This window comes from Eurytemora carolleeae, unplaced genomic scaffold, assembly GCF_000591075.1.
Source record: "Eurytemora carolleeae unplaced genomic scaffold, Eaff_2.0 scaffold773, whole genome shotgun sequence".
NCBI classification, from domain to species: domain Eukaryota; kingdom Metazoa; phylum Arthropoda; class Copepoda; order Calanoida; family Temoridae; genus Eurytemora; species Eurytemora carolleeae.
The window spans coordinates 45,822-60,470 of record NW_019396899.1 but is presented as its reverse complement, the minus strand read 5'-3'; the positions used below and the strand labels follow the sequence as shown (position 1 = coordinate 60,470).

The 14,649-nt window shown below is 32.1% G+C and overlaps 1 protein-coding gene across 1 annotated transcript in view; it reads right to left on the bottom strand.

The window, feature by feature from the left end:
- LOC111709913 (nephrin) overlaps positions 1 to 10,499 on the bottom strand; it is a 46,363-nt gene extending 35,864 nt beyond the window's left edge. Inside the window, exons 1-6 of the mRNA XM_023483855.1 lie at positions 10,347 to 10,499; positions 8,592 to 8,653; positions 6,174 to 6,254; positions 5,483 to 5,540; positions 2,684 to 2,754; positions 173 to 247 (exon numbers count right to left, since the gene is read on the bottom strand). Coding sequence (XP_023339623.1) covers positions 173 to 247; positions 2,684 to 2,754; positions 5,483 to 5,489 — 153 coding nt within the window. The 5' untranslated portion in view covers positions 5,490 to 5,540; positions 6,174 to 6,254; positions 8,592 to 8,653; positions 10,347 to 10,499. The remainder of the gene's footprint in view (positions 1 to 172; positions 248 to 2,683; positions 2,755 to 5,482; positions 5,541 to 6,173; positions 6,255 to 8,591; positions 8,654 to 10,346) is intronic.
- Positions 10,500 to 14,649: the final 4,150 nt, after the last annotated feature.

The window sequence follows — 14,649 nt, the reverse complement described above, 5'->3', positions numbered from 1 at the left end:
AATTTAGATTGGGGCCACGGGAATGTTCATAGTTTGCAGTTTTAAAATTCTAATTTGATTGGATCGACTTAGTTTCCCGGTAAAATCGTTCAAGTGCGGGTAAACGGCGGAAGTAACTATGAGTGACCTGGGCAACGCTGGGTTCAAAGACTAGTTAAAAATAATACGTCACCTGAGGATTAGGAATCTTTTTTCCTTTAAGAAACCATTCCAAATCAGCTGGCGGGTTTGAGCCTTCGCTTTCACACTTGAAAAAACATATATCAATTTCTTCTTTTTTAATGTCTTGCTCTAAAAGGTGGCCATTTTCAATCTTTCTTAAATCTTTACAAATTTTCAGATATGATACATTATTATTTTGGATAAATAAAACGCAATTTCTTAAAATGCTATTCTTTAATTGTCTAATATTCAGAAACCTGATGTTGTAGATTTTTGATATTTCAAAAAAAAATTCTTTTTGATAAAATAATCAAAGTTAGAAAAATCATCGATCATCCGGTTACAGATGTTTTAACTGAGTGATTAGTTTCTTTTTTATTTTGATTATTATTCCAACTAACCTTTAACTACAGGGTGTCCCAATAAACATGGGAATTCAGTGACGAATTCGATATCGTCTTTGCTATAAATAAGCATTGTAATACCTGATTTCAAAAGGTATTATATTATTATGTCTTCTAGGAGTTTATTTTATGAAAACGTTATGGCTGTAAAGATGCGTCTAGACGTCTAAGCGTCTATGGCCTATGCAGTCAAAATATAAACAAACAAATTGTAAACATAGCAGACACAAATCTTCAGGATTACATATTCTCAGAAAGTACACTATACTAAATCAAAAAATTATTTTTAAAGACGATATCGAATTCGTCACTGAATTCCCATATTTATTGGGACACCCTGTATGTATAACTAATTAGGTCGTAAAACACAGCAAAGTTTAAAGTCTTTTGGACAAAACTTTTGAAATTAGAAACTTTCTTACAATTCTTAGTCTGTGAAAATAAGGACAAAAGACGGATACAACATTGTAATAAAATAGATTTTCTGAATGTGATAACTATGGGAAGGATATAGCATTTTTTAACTTAAAAAGTGTTGAATTCTGAAAATTAAGTTAATTGTCTCTATGGCATAAAATCCGTTAAGCACTTTATAAGAGCTTGTGGTTATGAACCTGGATTAAAATGATGATTCTCATAAAATGATGTCAACAGCCTCGATGGGGCCGGCCGATTGGATTTGGCCTGGGGGAATGAGAAATAGTTTAAAGTAGTTTGATTATATCAAGTTTGACTTGCATTGTCATTTTCTGTATTTCTCAGTGAACAAATATTTTTTGACTATTGTTTGAAATATCTGAATGATTTGTTTGGAATTAAATAGATTATTTTACGATCCGAGCTGAATGTTGCAACTTTCTGAATTTGTATGGATGCTACGTTCTTCAGCAATGGTCGTTTATTACAATTTTCTCCTTAAAGACGCAACAGATAGAAGTAAGATTAGTAGCGATGAAAAGCGATTATTTTTCGCCGTAAGCCTATACCCCCTTTCATTTTTCGCGAACACTCCTTTTCACAGGAGGTAAATGTGTCCCACTAAGCATTGGAATTATATAAAGTGACGGATTTGGAATCGTCTTTGCAAAGAATTTATATTATATAATCCCTGATTTCAAAAGCCATAATCTATCTTTGTCTGCTAGAGTTTATTTTTTGAAACGGTAATTTTTGCTGCAATGATGTGTCTGTAATGTCTCTGCAAGATGAACAGTGAAGACGGACATGTTTACTGTATTTGTATATTGTAATTTTCTTATTTACCTAGAGAGTGCAACCGTATGCAGTAAAAACATAAATACAATAATTGTAAACATAGCAGATAAAAATCTTACAGATAACAGCTTTCTCAATAGTTATCACTAAACTATGTCAAAAAGTTAATTTAAAAGACGATATCAAAACCGTTACTCAATTCCCAAACATTAAAAGTGACTTCAGTAATCAATTAAAGTACATAAAGACATTTATTACAGATCCACACAATGCACAAGTAGTCGAATTTTGTTATGATATTGTAGTTACGAAGTACTTGAAAAGTTTATTCGCTAAATACAAGTTAATACAATTTTTTTAGATACATTATTTTAATAAACTGTTGTCAACAGTACTTTTTATAATTTTCTAGCAAATTTTTAAAGTTAAAGCAAGAAAAATGAATGTGATGAATGTTTACAATATATATTTTGCACACGTGAAATAGACTTTTAGTACCAAGTCGACTTTTAAGCGGTATATTTAGGTGCAGTACAGTACAAAAACATACTTGTATTTAGATCAAAACAGGACATTACACCAAATTAAACATTTCTTTCAGTGAAAGGAGTTGAGTTTTTGCCACAAAGTCTGATTTTCTAATAACTATATCTTTGTAACCCAATGTCTTAGACCTGAGATATTTCAAACTAATAATACTAATAATCTAGATTTGAAATATTTCTGGTTTGCATCAAAAGATTGCAAAGAATCAGAAGATTAGTTTGTGGCAAAAACTCAATTCCTTTTTTTAGAATAAATAGATGTTTAAAATTTGCCTTTAAATCTTCAGAGCTTTTTCACAGATATTATTGCAAACAAAATGTACATTTATACCTGAGCTTAAGCGTATAGATGTTTACCTGAAAGGAGTAATTATTTCCATCGCTCATTTCCCCTTCTGGTCCAGTCAGTTTAATAAACACTGGGTAGGCTGAACAACATTTTTTTCAAAATTTAAGTATCAAATTTTTAGGTTTAAATGAAAAACAACAAATGCTAAGAATTTGGTGTGTAATTGTGTGCAGTAAAATGTTTTTTGAGAAATCAAAATTTTTAACAAATCCATCTTTATTACAGCAAGAGATTTATAGGAGAAATATCAATTTATTTTCGAAATTTAAAAGAAAAAAAATTTAAAGCTGTGCATATAATTTTAAATTGATATCAATTCTGGTTATTGAAATTGCAATTTTGAGTAGAAACATATATCAACATGTTTCTATAAATTTGTTTTCAAAATTGTAAACAGTTCTTTCTTTCAATAAAAGTTCTAATTTTTGCATTTTCAGATATATCAAATGACATGATTTGGACATTACAAATCCAGGTCCTTATTCCCTCACACCTCTCTCCTCCCCAGTTATGGCTATTTTATTGTTGTGTGCACTTAGGTACCTTCCTACGAAAGAAGTAAAAAAAAAACTTTATCTAAACAAATTATTCTAAAGGAACTCTACACTTTCCAAATTATTCTAATTTTCTAATTTTATCTTTAGCTTTTCCTCATGACGTTGTAGTCCTTTGATATTTTAAAACATAACTTTTAATTTCTGTTAAATTAAAATATCATTGGTTTACTGTTTGCTGTGTTTCAAGGTCAAAATTATTTTTCTTCCCTATCTTTAATAATCTTTGAGTTTTTTTCAGATTCAAAATAAAAATTGTTGTTTTATAAATTAAATCATCCAAGATATGAAAAGTTTGAGATATTTCCTGGAAAATCCCAAAGGACTGAAAGGAAAAGTAGAATTAAAATTATGTAGGTTGGCGCGTAGTTGACACTTCTCATATTTTCTTCTATTCAATTTTTAGAAGAAAAATGATGTCTGACAAAGGTTCCATTCAGATAATATGACAGATATGACATAAAACATGGTCTACTGCAGAACATCTGTTAATGATTTGTCGCCGATCAATGTGTGTAATGTTCATTGTGGTTTTTTAAAGTTATATATACCAATAGATATATCTTTATCTTAAAACAACCATTAGAAACAACCCTTAGATTTTACAAATTATCATTTGTCCAAGGTCAGGGCCACAAGGCTTATGATCTCCTGCGAGTAATACCAAAGGATTTGAGTCTTTTGTCACACTTTGAATTTTCTAATCCCTATATCTTTGCAATCTTATGGTGGATATCTTTGATATTTCAAACTAATGTTATTTGATCAACCCGAATTCATATATGAAATGTCTATGGTCCTTCGTCAACGACAGGTTTCATAGAAATAGGGATTACAAGAACAAAGTTTGTGACTAGGACTTACTTCCTGTAATGAACTGGAAAAAAAGTTCGTTGAACTACATACCGCCGGTTCAATTACTTCTTATGTGCTCACTGGTACAAATCCTGAACCATCGATTTTCAACAACTCTAATTTTTAAGTCGGACATCATTCGCTATAAAGGATATTTCAAAATTTATAACTTCTTAAAGGGCAGTTTAAATTACACCCTGCGAGCGACGGGCTTCCCGACGCTCTAGCACCCCGTTATAGTTCTAGTTGAACCAGCCATATAGAGTGGATCCGCCTTCGTGTAGTTCAATGACTTCTTTTAATTTATTAAATTTGATCTACTCTGATTGGTTGTATATCCGCTTACCGACCAAAAAGACGGTTAGAAAAAAGTCTGAAGTGGTATATATAACAAACATCATAAAATCAAACACAGAAAACAGATTAGTATGGTTAGAAGGAGACTTTAAACAAAATTTTAAAGATGATATTGCCTGATTCACAATGGTACCCTTGACTCCTTTACCAGTAAACAATGATTTTGTCTTCTCAAGTTAAAATTCGATATCTATGGAAATAATTTTGAAAGCGAACAAAATGAATTATGAAAGGAAAGGACAAATGGGACATAGTGTATAGGCTAGTATTGTCATCTTTGCATGAAAAAAATTTTAAATTACGATTATTGACTTTTATAAACCTTTTTTATGTGTAAAATTTGAAAACTAAAAATACTTCTTTCTCATAAAATCTGTTTGCTATAATAAGTTTGAAAAGATGGATTTCTTCATTGACAATGTTTTTAGATTTGTCAAACTTGCAAATGAAAAAATGTTTTATTGAATTCCCCCCCCCCCCTAAATATTTATTTGATCAAAATAGCCCGCCGGGATATGTTAAAGGAATGAATGCTTTCTTGAAACTGTAAAACTTTTTTTAAAGTTAAAGTTTAAGAGTAATTAAATTACGTAGGTTACGTTGAACAACTTCTTGTGCACTGATTCAAGTTTAATAAAATGGGATCAATTCAGTCTACAATGGTTCAACTCATTCTTTCTATTCATTAAATGTAGTTCAAGGTTGCAAAGATATATAAATTCGGAATTTAGTTGGATTTCCCAAAACTTGTTGGCTTCCTCTGTCAAAAACAGGGGTCGGGCCGGCGGAGTTGGGGGGGGGTTGGAGGGGGGCGGAAGCTCTTTATTGTTAAAATTCTTAAAAAGTCAATCCATTGTTTTTAAAAATCTATTAAGGATTACATTCTTAAAAAAAGGAACTAAATATTTGCCACAAACTCAAATTTTGTAATCCTTATATCTTTGCAACCTGATGGTGTAAACCTTTGATATTTCAAACTAAGATTATTCATACTAACAGAATTCATAGTTTCGAATATCTATAATTTACAAAACCACTTACTGAACATGTTGAGAAGAATGGGAAGGGTGAGAGGAGTAGAAATATTGTTGTTAGAAGCCTAAAAAAGAGTTAATTTATAATCTAAAAGTCAAATTAATCTTAGGAACATGAAGACAGCTATTAAGCCTCATGCAACTCCGAAATAGAAAGGTTTGATTTTATAAAGTAAAATTAGTATAAAATATTGCAATTGTGCAGTGTACAAAGACCCATTTCACTGAAAAGGTTGATTTTCAACAGTTTTTAAACCATATAAGGATTTCTTAAATAATGTCTTCATATTCCAAAGTGTCGCGTATTCTACTCTTAAAAAAGTGTCATTTACAGTGTAAATTCGTTGAGTACATCACAAATGTTGTCTATTAATTAAATTATTCTTAGAATTTAATGTTCATCTATAAAAATGTGTTTAAACATCGTTCACTAGCTAGCACCCCTGGTCCAACCAGGGCAAGATGCATTCGGTTCGTTTTTTTCATTTAATCGCATTTTGATCTATAACTAAACAATATTTAAAATTACAGATTTAATTTTTTCATACTTTTTAATCGAAAAGGTATATGCCGACAAAAATGTTTTTAGGGGAAAATGCGAAAAATGTATTTTTAAAAGATCAAATCGTGATCGAAAGTTAAAGCATGATGGGATAAGGACCGAATTGTAAAATTGTAAATTGTAATATGTTGATTACCTGACAAGTCAGATTCCGGCCAGCCCATTCTCTTGGTAAATGTGGAACTGTCAGATGGTTGAAAACAGCTCCATCTTGTTCCTACAATATTCAAGATTTATCTTGGGATCGAATATAATGGATTGGCGGCGTCGCTGAACTGAACCTATCGCCGGTTCAAATTTGAATCACCGATAAAAATCCTTCCAGAATCTTTAACCTTTAACGGTGGTTCAAATTTGAACCGGCAGCATGTTCGTAGTTCAACGATGTAGCTCAAATTCATTAAATTCTGTCTCTGGTACAGTGTAGCCCAGTTATGATTGTAGTCCAATGAACAAATGTGTACATTTTGTAAACACACAGGCACATATCCATTGTACTCCTGAATTTGAAGTTCAAGACACTTTTTGGTCAGACGTTCTGTTAAAAACAATCCCTTGAAACATTTAACCCTTTCCCTGCTGGGGTACTTGAAAACCAGGATATGCTGGGGGGGGGGACAATTTCCCCCCCCCTCTAAATCCCATGTTTTATGTCCAAATATGACAAATGATACATCATTAGAAAGCTCTTGTGCTCTCAAATGCAAATTTTCAAAAATTGAATTTTTTATCGCAAAATCCAGTTATATAGTAAAATGTTTGCAAAAAAAAATTTGTCCAAAAAATGAAAAATTATACATTTTTGAAAAGCCCTTGACCATGTTATTTAAAATATGCAAAAAATTTTGCAAAATTTTAAATAACCTGATTTTTAATCAAGAAAAACTAAAAATGTGCAAATTTCCTTTGACAGGTTGTTTGCAAAAAATTTGCAATTTTTTTTCGCAAAACTTGTGCAATCCGTTTCCTTATGTCATAGGCTTTCCAAAAAGCTAAATTTTATCAAAATCTGACAAGTGAAAGTGGGTCAAAACAAAGATTTAGTTTGTTACAGGCAAAAGCATTCATTCAGGCAGTGTGCCTGAGGACTCAGGAAGTTAGTATTAAAGCCCGGTTTTTGGCCTAAAAGGAGGGCTTTGGGAATGTAAGAAAAGTCAGGAAATTCCAACAGCCTCAGACCAATACTTTTTGAGTTATGTAAAAAAAACTACAGGGGGTGGGGGTCAAATTGATCCCCCCCCAGCAGGAATAGGGTTAAAGTCTAGATGTTAAACAAAATAAGATCAAAGCCAGCAGCGACATTTCAAAGTCTTAAAGCTTGAAAATTTGCCTTAAGTCTTATTTTTAAGAAATTAAAAAATGCAAAGTCGAGTCTGAATTCTCATCATTAATGAGCCGTTTGTGAGTTACTTTTTTACTTATTAATCAGCAAAGCGTTTTTGCACCACAAACTGAACCAATATTGAAAATATATTGTTATATATTTATATTTGTAGTTTTGCTTCACAAACTGAACCAATATTGAAAATATATTGTTATATATTTATATTAGTAGTTTTGCACCACAAACTGAACCAATATTGAAAATATATTGTTATATATTTATATTAGTAGTTTTGCACCACAAACTGAACCAATATTGAAAATATATTGTTATATATTTATATTAGTAGTAAACAACTTAGTTAAAGCAAAAATGTCTATTGTGTATTGTTGTTTATTTTATTCAGGGAACATTAGTTCCAAAATCGAAGGGACATCAGTTTTGGAATGAAAAGCAACACTACTTTACTTACTACTTTATAGGTCTTCAATCTTGAAAAACTTAATAAAATTTAATTTTTGCCGCGGCTTAAATTTAAGCTGCGGCTCAAATTCTTTAAATTCGGCCTCTGTACGTGTAATTAAGTTCAAGTTACCCTCGATGCAAGTACGGCAAATGGCAATGTCCAATTTACAACGTTACCAAAACTTTAATCTGAATAATAATGCGGAAGATATAGCGTCGTTTTTCTAACTCGAAAAGAGTTTATTTCCGATAATTTCTTCATTGCTTCTTACGACCGAGAAATGCGCAAGTAATTTCTGCAAAGAAATCACATTGAAAATGAAAAAAGTGAAATCTAAATCATACATTTATTAAAGGGTACCATAGTAAATCGGGCATGAACATCTTTGTATAGAGGGTCACTTGAAATTAAGAATACAAAACCGGTTTGAATCTTGAAACAATCAAATTGCTCCTCTGGTGTTTTTTAAGATAACTTAAGACTAAATTTTTATCTGTTTTTTTACAAATAAGATTCTACATAATGTAAGATATCTATTGAATTTAAAGCAAGTGTTTAATTCTGGCCACGGTATATAAGGAGTTCTTGTCAAAATCCGGTTCTATTTTTGATTCAGATTTGATTCTATGAAATTGTTATTATGATAAATTTACAAAATTGGAAAAGCTGTAATTAAAAAATGGGCTTGCAATATATTACATTATTTTGAAATTATAATTTTTAAAAAAAATTTTATTTCCCTCCAAGCCGGGACTATAAAGTACCTGGTAACTATCATCAACTATATCTTTTCCTATAAACCAGACAAGGCGAGGCAACGGGTTCCCTGAATAATTTTTTTTAGTAGTTTCTATTATTATCAAATGCCCATTTTTTTTGTAAAGGAATATTGAGTCTTTGCCCAATGTTTCAATCAAAAGATCTAATAATCTAAGTTTAAAATATCAAACCATCAGATTGCAAAGATAGGGGGGTTAGAAGGTTTGAGTTTGTGACAGAAAGACTCAATTTTAAACCTAAACCATGTTATTGACTGTACAAAATTGACTGTACAAAATTGCTCGCACAAAATTGAATGTATCATTGATTGTACAAAATTGACTGTACCAAATTGACTGTACAAAATTGACTGTACCAAAATGACTGAACAAAATTGACTGTATCATTGATTGTACTCTCGACTTTAACCTTGTTTGTATCCTTGACTAAACCCTTGACTCTACCTTGTTTCTATCCTTGACAGTATCCTTGACTGTACCCTTGACTATACCCTTGACAGTACCCTTGTTTCTATCCTTGATAGTACCCTTGATTGTGCCCTTGACTGTACCCTTGACTGTACCCTTGACAGTACCCTAGTTTCTATCCTTGACTGTACCCTTGACTGTGCCCTTGACTGTACCCTTGACTGTACCCTTGACTGTACCCTTTATTGTACCCTTGACTGTACCCTTGACTGTACTCTAGACTGTACCCTTGACTGTACCCTTGACTGTACCCTTGACTGTACCCTTTACTGTACCCTTGACTGTACCCTTGACTATACCTTTGTTTCTATCCTTGAGTATCTTAAGTTGTGTTAGTTGTGCTAGTTATGCATTTAAGAAATCCCCAACCACCCAATTTATATCGGGTATACCCCTTGATTCTACCATGAATGTATCCTTGACTGTACTATTGACTGTACCATTAACTAAACTATTGACTGTAATCTTGACTGTACCATTGATTGTACCATTTATTGTACTTGTGACTGTACTCTTTTCTGAACCGTAGATTGTACCTTTGACTGTACTCTTGGCTGTATCATTGATTCTACCATGAATGTATCATTGACTGTACTATTGACAGTACCATTAACTAAACTATTGACTGTACCTTTGACTGTACTCTTGACTGTACCATGAACTGAACCATTGAATTTACCATTGACAGTACCCTTGACTGTACTCTTGAATGTACCATTGACTGTACCATTTACTGAACTTATGACTGTACCTTTGACTGTACTCTTGACTGTACCATTGATTGTACCTTTACTGTATCCTTGACTGTACCTTTGACTGTACCCTTGACTTTACCCTTGACTGTACCCTTAACTGTACCATTGATTGTACCCTTGACTGTACCCTTGACTTTACCCTTGACTGTGCCCTTGACTGTACCTTTAACTGTACCATTGATTGTACCTTAAATGTATCCTTGACTGTATCATTGACTGTACCCTTGTGTGTGCCATTGATTAAACCTTGACTGTACCCTTGACTGTACCCTTGCTTTTGTAACTTGACTGTATCATTTAATTTACCCATTTGACTCTAAATTGACTGTACATTGGCTGTAATATTAACTGTGCCATACTGATTGACTGTACGTTGACTGTACCCCCTGACTGTAACATTGGCTGTACCCTTGACTGTACCCTTGACTTAAAACATTGACTGTACCCTTGATTGTACCCTTGACTGTACCCTTGACTTAAAACATTGACTGTGCCCTTGACTGTCCTTTTGCTGTACCTGTGTTTGTAGTACAACTGGCTGAGTACGGTGTATTCTCTTTAACTGGTTGCAGTACAGTATACTCTGTAATACTTCGTTGTTCTTCATGTAGATACAACGCCAGGCTAGTCGGGGGAACTAAACAAAACAAACAACATGAATTATTGCAATTTTAAGTAAGTGTAGTGTCTTGACTGTACAATCTTCTTGGAATTTTCAAACACTTCCAGACAACCCTGGGTTCCCAAGCCGATTTAAAGTTCTGAAAGTTCTAAAAACTTTTTACTACATGTTTCTTTTCATCGCTTGGGTCACCTTAAGATTGTGTAGAACACCTTATTTTTACTCACCATCCACCCCATCCCTTCCCCCCTCCACACCATGAACTTCAAACGACAATAGAGCCGATTAACTAGAGAAATCTTTTCCTTTTTAAGCCTTTAATTGACTTTTGGGAATATGCTTTTTGTAGAAAATGCTCTTGGGAGTTTGTTGCATGAGAAATTGCACCAGAAACATTTGTAAAACTATTTTACACTTTCTGCGTGTTTTCAAATTTGTCCATATTAGATTTAGATTGCGACATTCATTATGTAAACTGATTTTAGCAATATTTTTAATGAAATAATTATCAAAAAATAGCCCTAATCATAGAAGAATAATAGAAGTACACTTTAAATTACGTTAACCCTATCACAACCGGGGCCCCGGGGGGGAATGTTTTTCACCCTCCCCCCCTGCCCTCCTGTGGTTTTTTATAATTAACTTAATAACTGCGTACATTGGAACGCAAAAACATCTTCACTTTTTCAATTTTAAAGTTGTGTAAAAAAAAAAATTAAATATATTTTTTTTGATTCATATGGTAAGAGTAGAGGACGTTCAATTACAGAGGGTTGGTGTTTGAAAAAAATCATAAATGGTTAATTACTTTTTAATTGATTAAACAGGGCTAACATTTACATATTTATTTAAAAAGCACTTGAAAAATGAAATATGTGTCGTATAGTCAAAAGTAAAAAATTAACATTTTTCTAACGTACTTTTTGAACTTTTTAAAAATCCCCCCTTGCACCCTAAACATCATTATAGGTCTAAATTTTTAAACAAGAGAAGGTCTTGAAAAGTTTAACTATATGGACATGTATCAAACTCCCTTAAGTCCATATTGGACAAAAATAGCCCAATCAGAATTAGGTTTTATTTTAACAATTTTTTATACAGCTTGCACCATTAAAAAACTGTATTTTGCTAGTGCTTGCTTTTATTAGATTTTGTAATATTCTTATCCTAAGAAATCGAAAATGAACCAAAAACGATTGTATTAACAACACATTAGAGTTTGGGTCTTTTTTGATCTTTTTTGAATATAATTTCTGGCAGGGCCAAAGTTATGCATAGTGTAAGAAAAGAATGAATAACTTTTAGAAACTTTTGTTTTCTAAAATTCTGTCAATTTTGAACCTTAGGGTAAATATAAACAAAAAACGAATGAAAAAACAAAGATGTGAAACATTCGCTATGAGTCACATGCTTCGGTATTTTTAAAACCGAATAAAATTAAATCCAACTTGTATTTTCTCAACAATGACAATGTCTTGTTCGAAGGAAATGGAGTTGCAGTATTTAATACAAATCTAGAATTAAATCTAAAGTTAATCTGTATAATTAGTATAATATTAGTTATAATGCAACCTTCCAATACCAAAGCGTTGTCAAGGTTCATATAAAACGTACATGGTTTTTAACCAGATATTAACTAGTGCTACGCACGCTAGGCACGTTCGGAAAGGAAATCTATTCGACATTTTAATGTTCTTATACAGACCGTTCCATATCATATATCTCCAAGGTTTAACGCTTAAATAAATTGAAAAACCCAAATTTGTGTACACTTATATATTTTTTTAATTGATTTAATCTTTCTAGATGCTATGAATAGTCCCAACAATTGCAATTTAACGATCCGAAATGATGTGGGACATCCTGTACATAAGTTTGCACAATAAACTTTTATTCCTACACGAAAATGTAAATGAATAAGACTATAAAAAAAGGCAATTTCATGCGAAAAAACACTTTTCGGTTTCGCCCCCAACCTGACATAATGAAAAACTTTTACTTAGGTCAACGATATTTTTAGATAAGATAAATTGTTTCAGTTAATATCTTTTGTCAAAGAAATTATTTTCCTTAAACTTTTCAAGAAAAACATTTTAAATCAAGATTTTTGTGGAATTGTTTTAAAGCAAAAATACCTTGAATGTTTAAAAACAGATGACGATCTTTGTTGTATAAAATTTTAAAATTTTATACAGCAAACCTTATAGATTGAAAAATCAGACGTCTGCACATCATCAGAGATAAAACTTTAGAATTTTTAATCCGCTCTTGTTGGATATATCATTTCTACTACATGTAATACGATGCTATATTAATTGGACTAATATTCGATTGGACTAAAGTCAGCTGTTCACATGCCGGCTTTTAAAGCATTTAAACCAGGGAACAGGAATATAGGGAAAGGAAATGGCGCTGGTCCGGCATGAGAAAGCCAGTCGCACTGCTTTGCAGACCAGTACAGTAAACTTACAAACACTCTTCTGGTACAGACACACAACACGACTACAGTCAAGGAAATTGTAGAACAATGTCGTCGATTATAATTAAACTTGAATAACGAGTAGTTTATTGCAAACTTTAATCAAATTGTATTCTTTGCGTGAAAATTTGGCTTAACAGTGTTGACTTAAATATGTAAATAATATATTACATGTATATTAAACTTATTTCTAAGTAAACAATTAACAAAAAACAAATGTACTCTCCTAGGCTGTACTAATACCGAGATTCTTACGTACTGTATAAACCTACGTAGTACACACCTTCGGTACTTTAAACTGACACACACTCTTTTGGTACAGACACACGCACATGACGTTTCCGCCCCCTGATTTAAACAAATATAACTTGATCATGTTAATATGAACTTATTAAAATCATATTTTATCACATTTAAGGACTATAGTTCTTTTAACATTAGTCTCAATAAACATTAATCAAAAACTTATGTTCGTTCAATTGTCCAATTGTCCAATTGGTATGACACACCAAATATGACACACCAAATGCGGCAGAATTTTCAAAAGTTGAAATATATAAGAATGAATAAATCGAGGTCAAATTAAATAAATTAAAATTTAGGGATTGAGGCAAGTATTCAGAGCTAAGAGCTCTTGTATTGTGAATATCGAAATCAATGCTTGATCTCTATATTAGGTTAATCTGCAGATTAATTTAATCTTTATTTGATATTCCGCATGGTTATCGTTGCCAGTTTTGATCATGGGAGAAATAACTAAAAAGAAGATATGGAAATTATAGTTTTAGAAGGATTCCTTTAATACAGATACTTTTTAAAAGTTTATGTCAAGATTAAGTGATAGGAATTGTGAGCATCAAACTCAAAAATTCCCAGGTGAGTTTCCTTATGGGTAGTTCACGTGGATTTAACAGTTCTGTCAATATTCCAGAAAGCTGTGAATTTCGATCACAATTTGACCCATTAAACATATTATTTTAGCCTTTTCTCTTTTCTTAAATACTTTTTTGTCAGCATATACATTTTAAAAGAAAAATATACCAAAATCCGTTTGATTTCAAATAGAAGAAAACGAAAGCTGTTCACTCTGGTTAGTGGTAAGTCCAGGGCAAGGATGTAATGCAAGGAAAGTTATTTCAGAAGTGTACGCATCTTTTGTACTGCATGCAGTGTACTGTCTCTGGGCGGTAATGTAAACACAAGACGGATGTCAAAGCCTGACATGGGATCCATCTTCTACATTAAAAAATCAATGAAATATTCTGGTCATAGGAAACTATTATGTGAATTATCAAAATTATCAAAATATAATGCTTTTAACCTCCTCGGATACTAAACGAACACTGATGCATCTATTCTTGTTTATCAATTCCGCTTAGAGAGAACTGGTTTCAATGTATGTACTTAGAGTATACGGAACTGCAATTAACTTTTCTTGCATTACAACCTTGGTCCAGGTTGAGTTTGTACATTAAAGATAGAAAAGTTAGATTCTATAATGGTTAAATACTAAATTATTCTACATCAGTCTTAGTCTTAAAGTATATTAAGAATTAACTACACACAATTAATCCTAATCAGATTCAGGGAGGGGGTATTCATAGTTTGAAATATCTAAGGTCTATGACATTTAAATCCAAAGATATAGGGTTTAGAAAAGCAGAGTTTGTGGCAAAGACTCAATTCCTTTGAAAAAAAGCTAGAAGTAGAAGGAAAAAA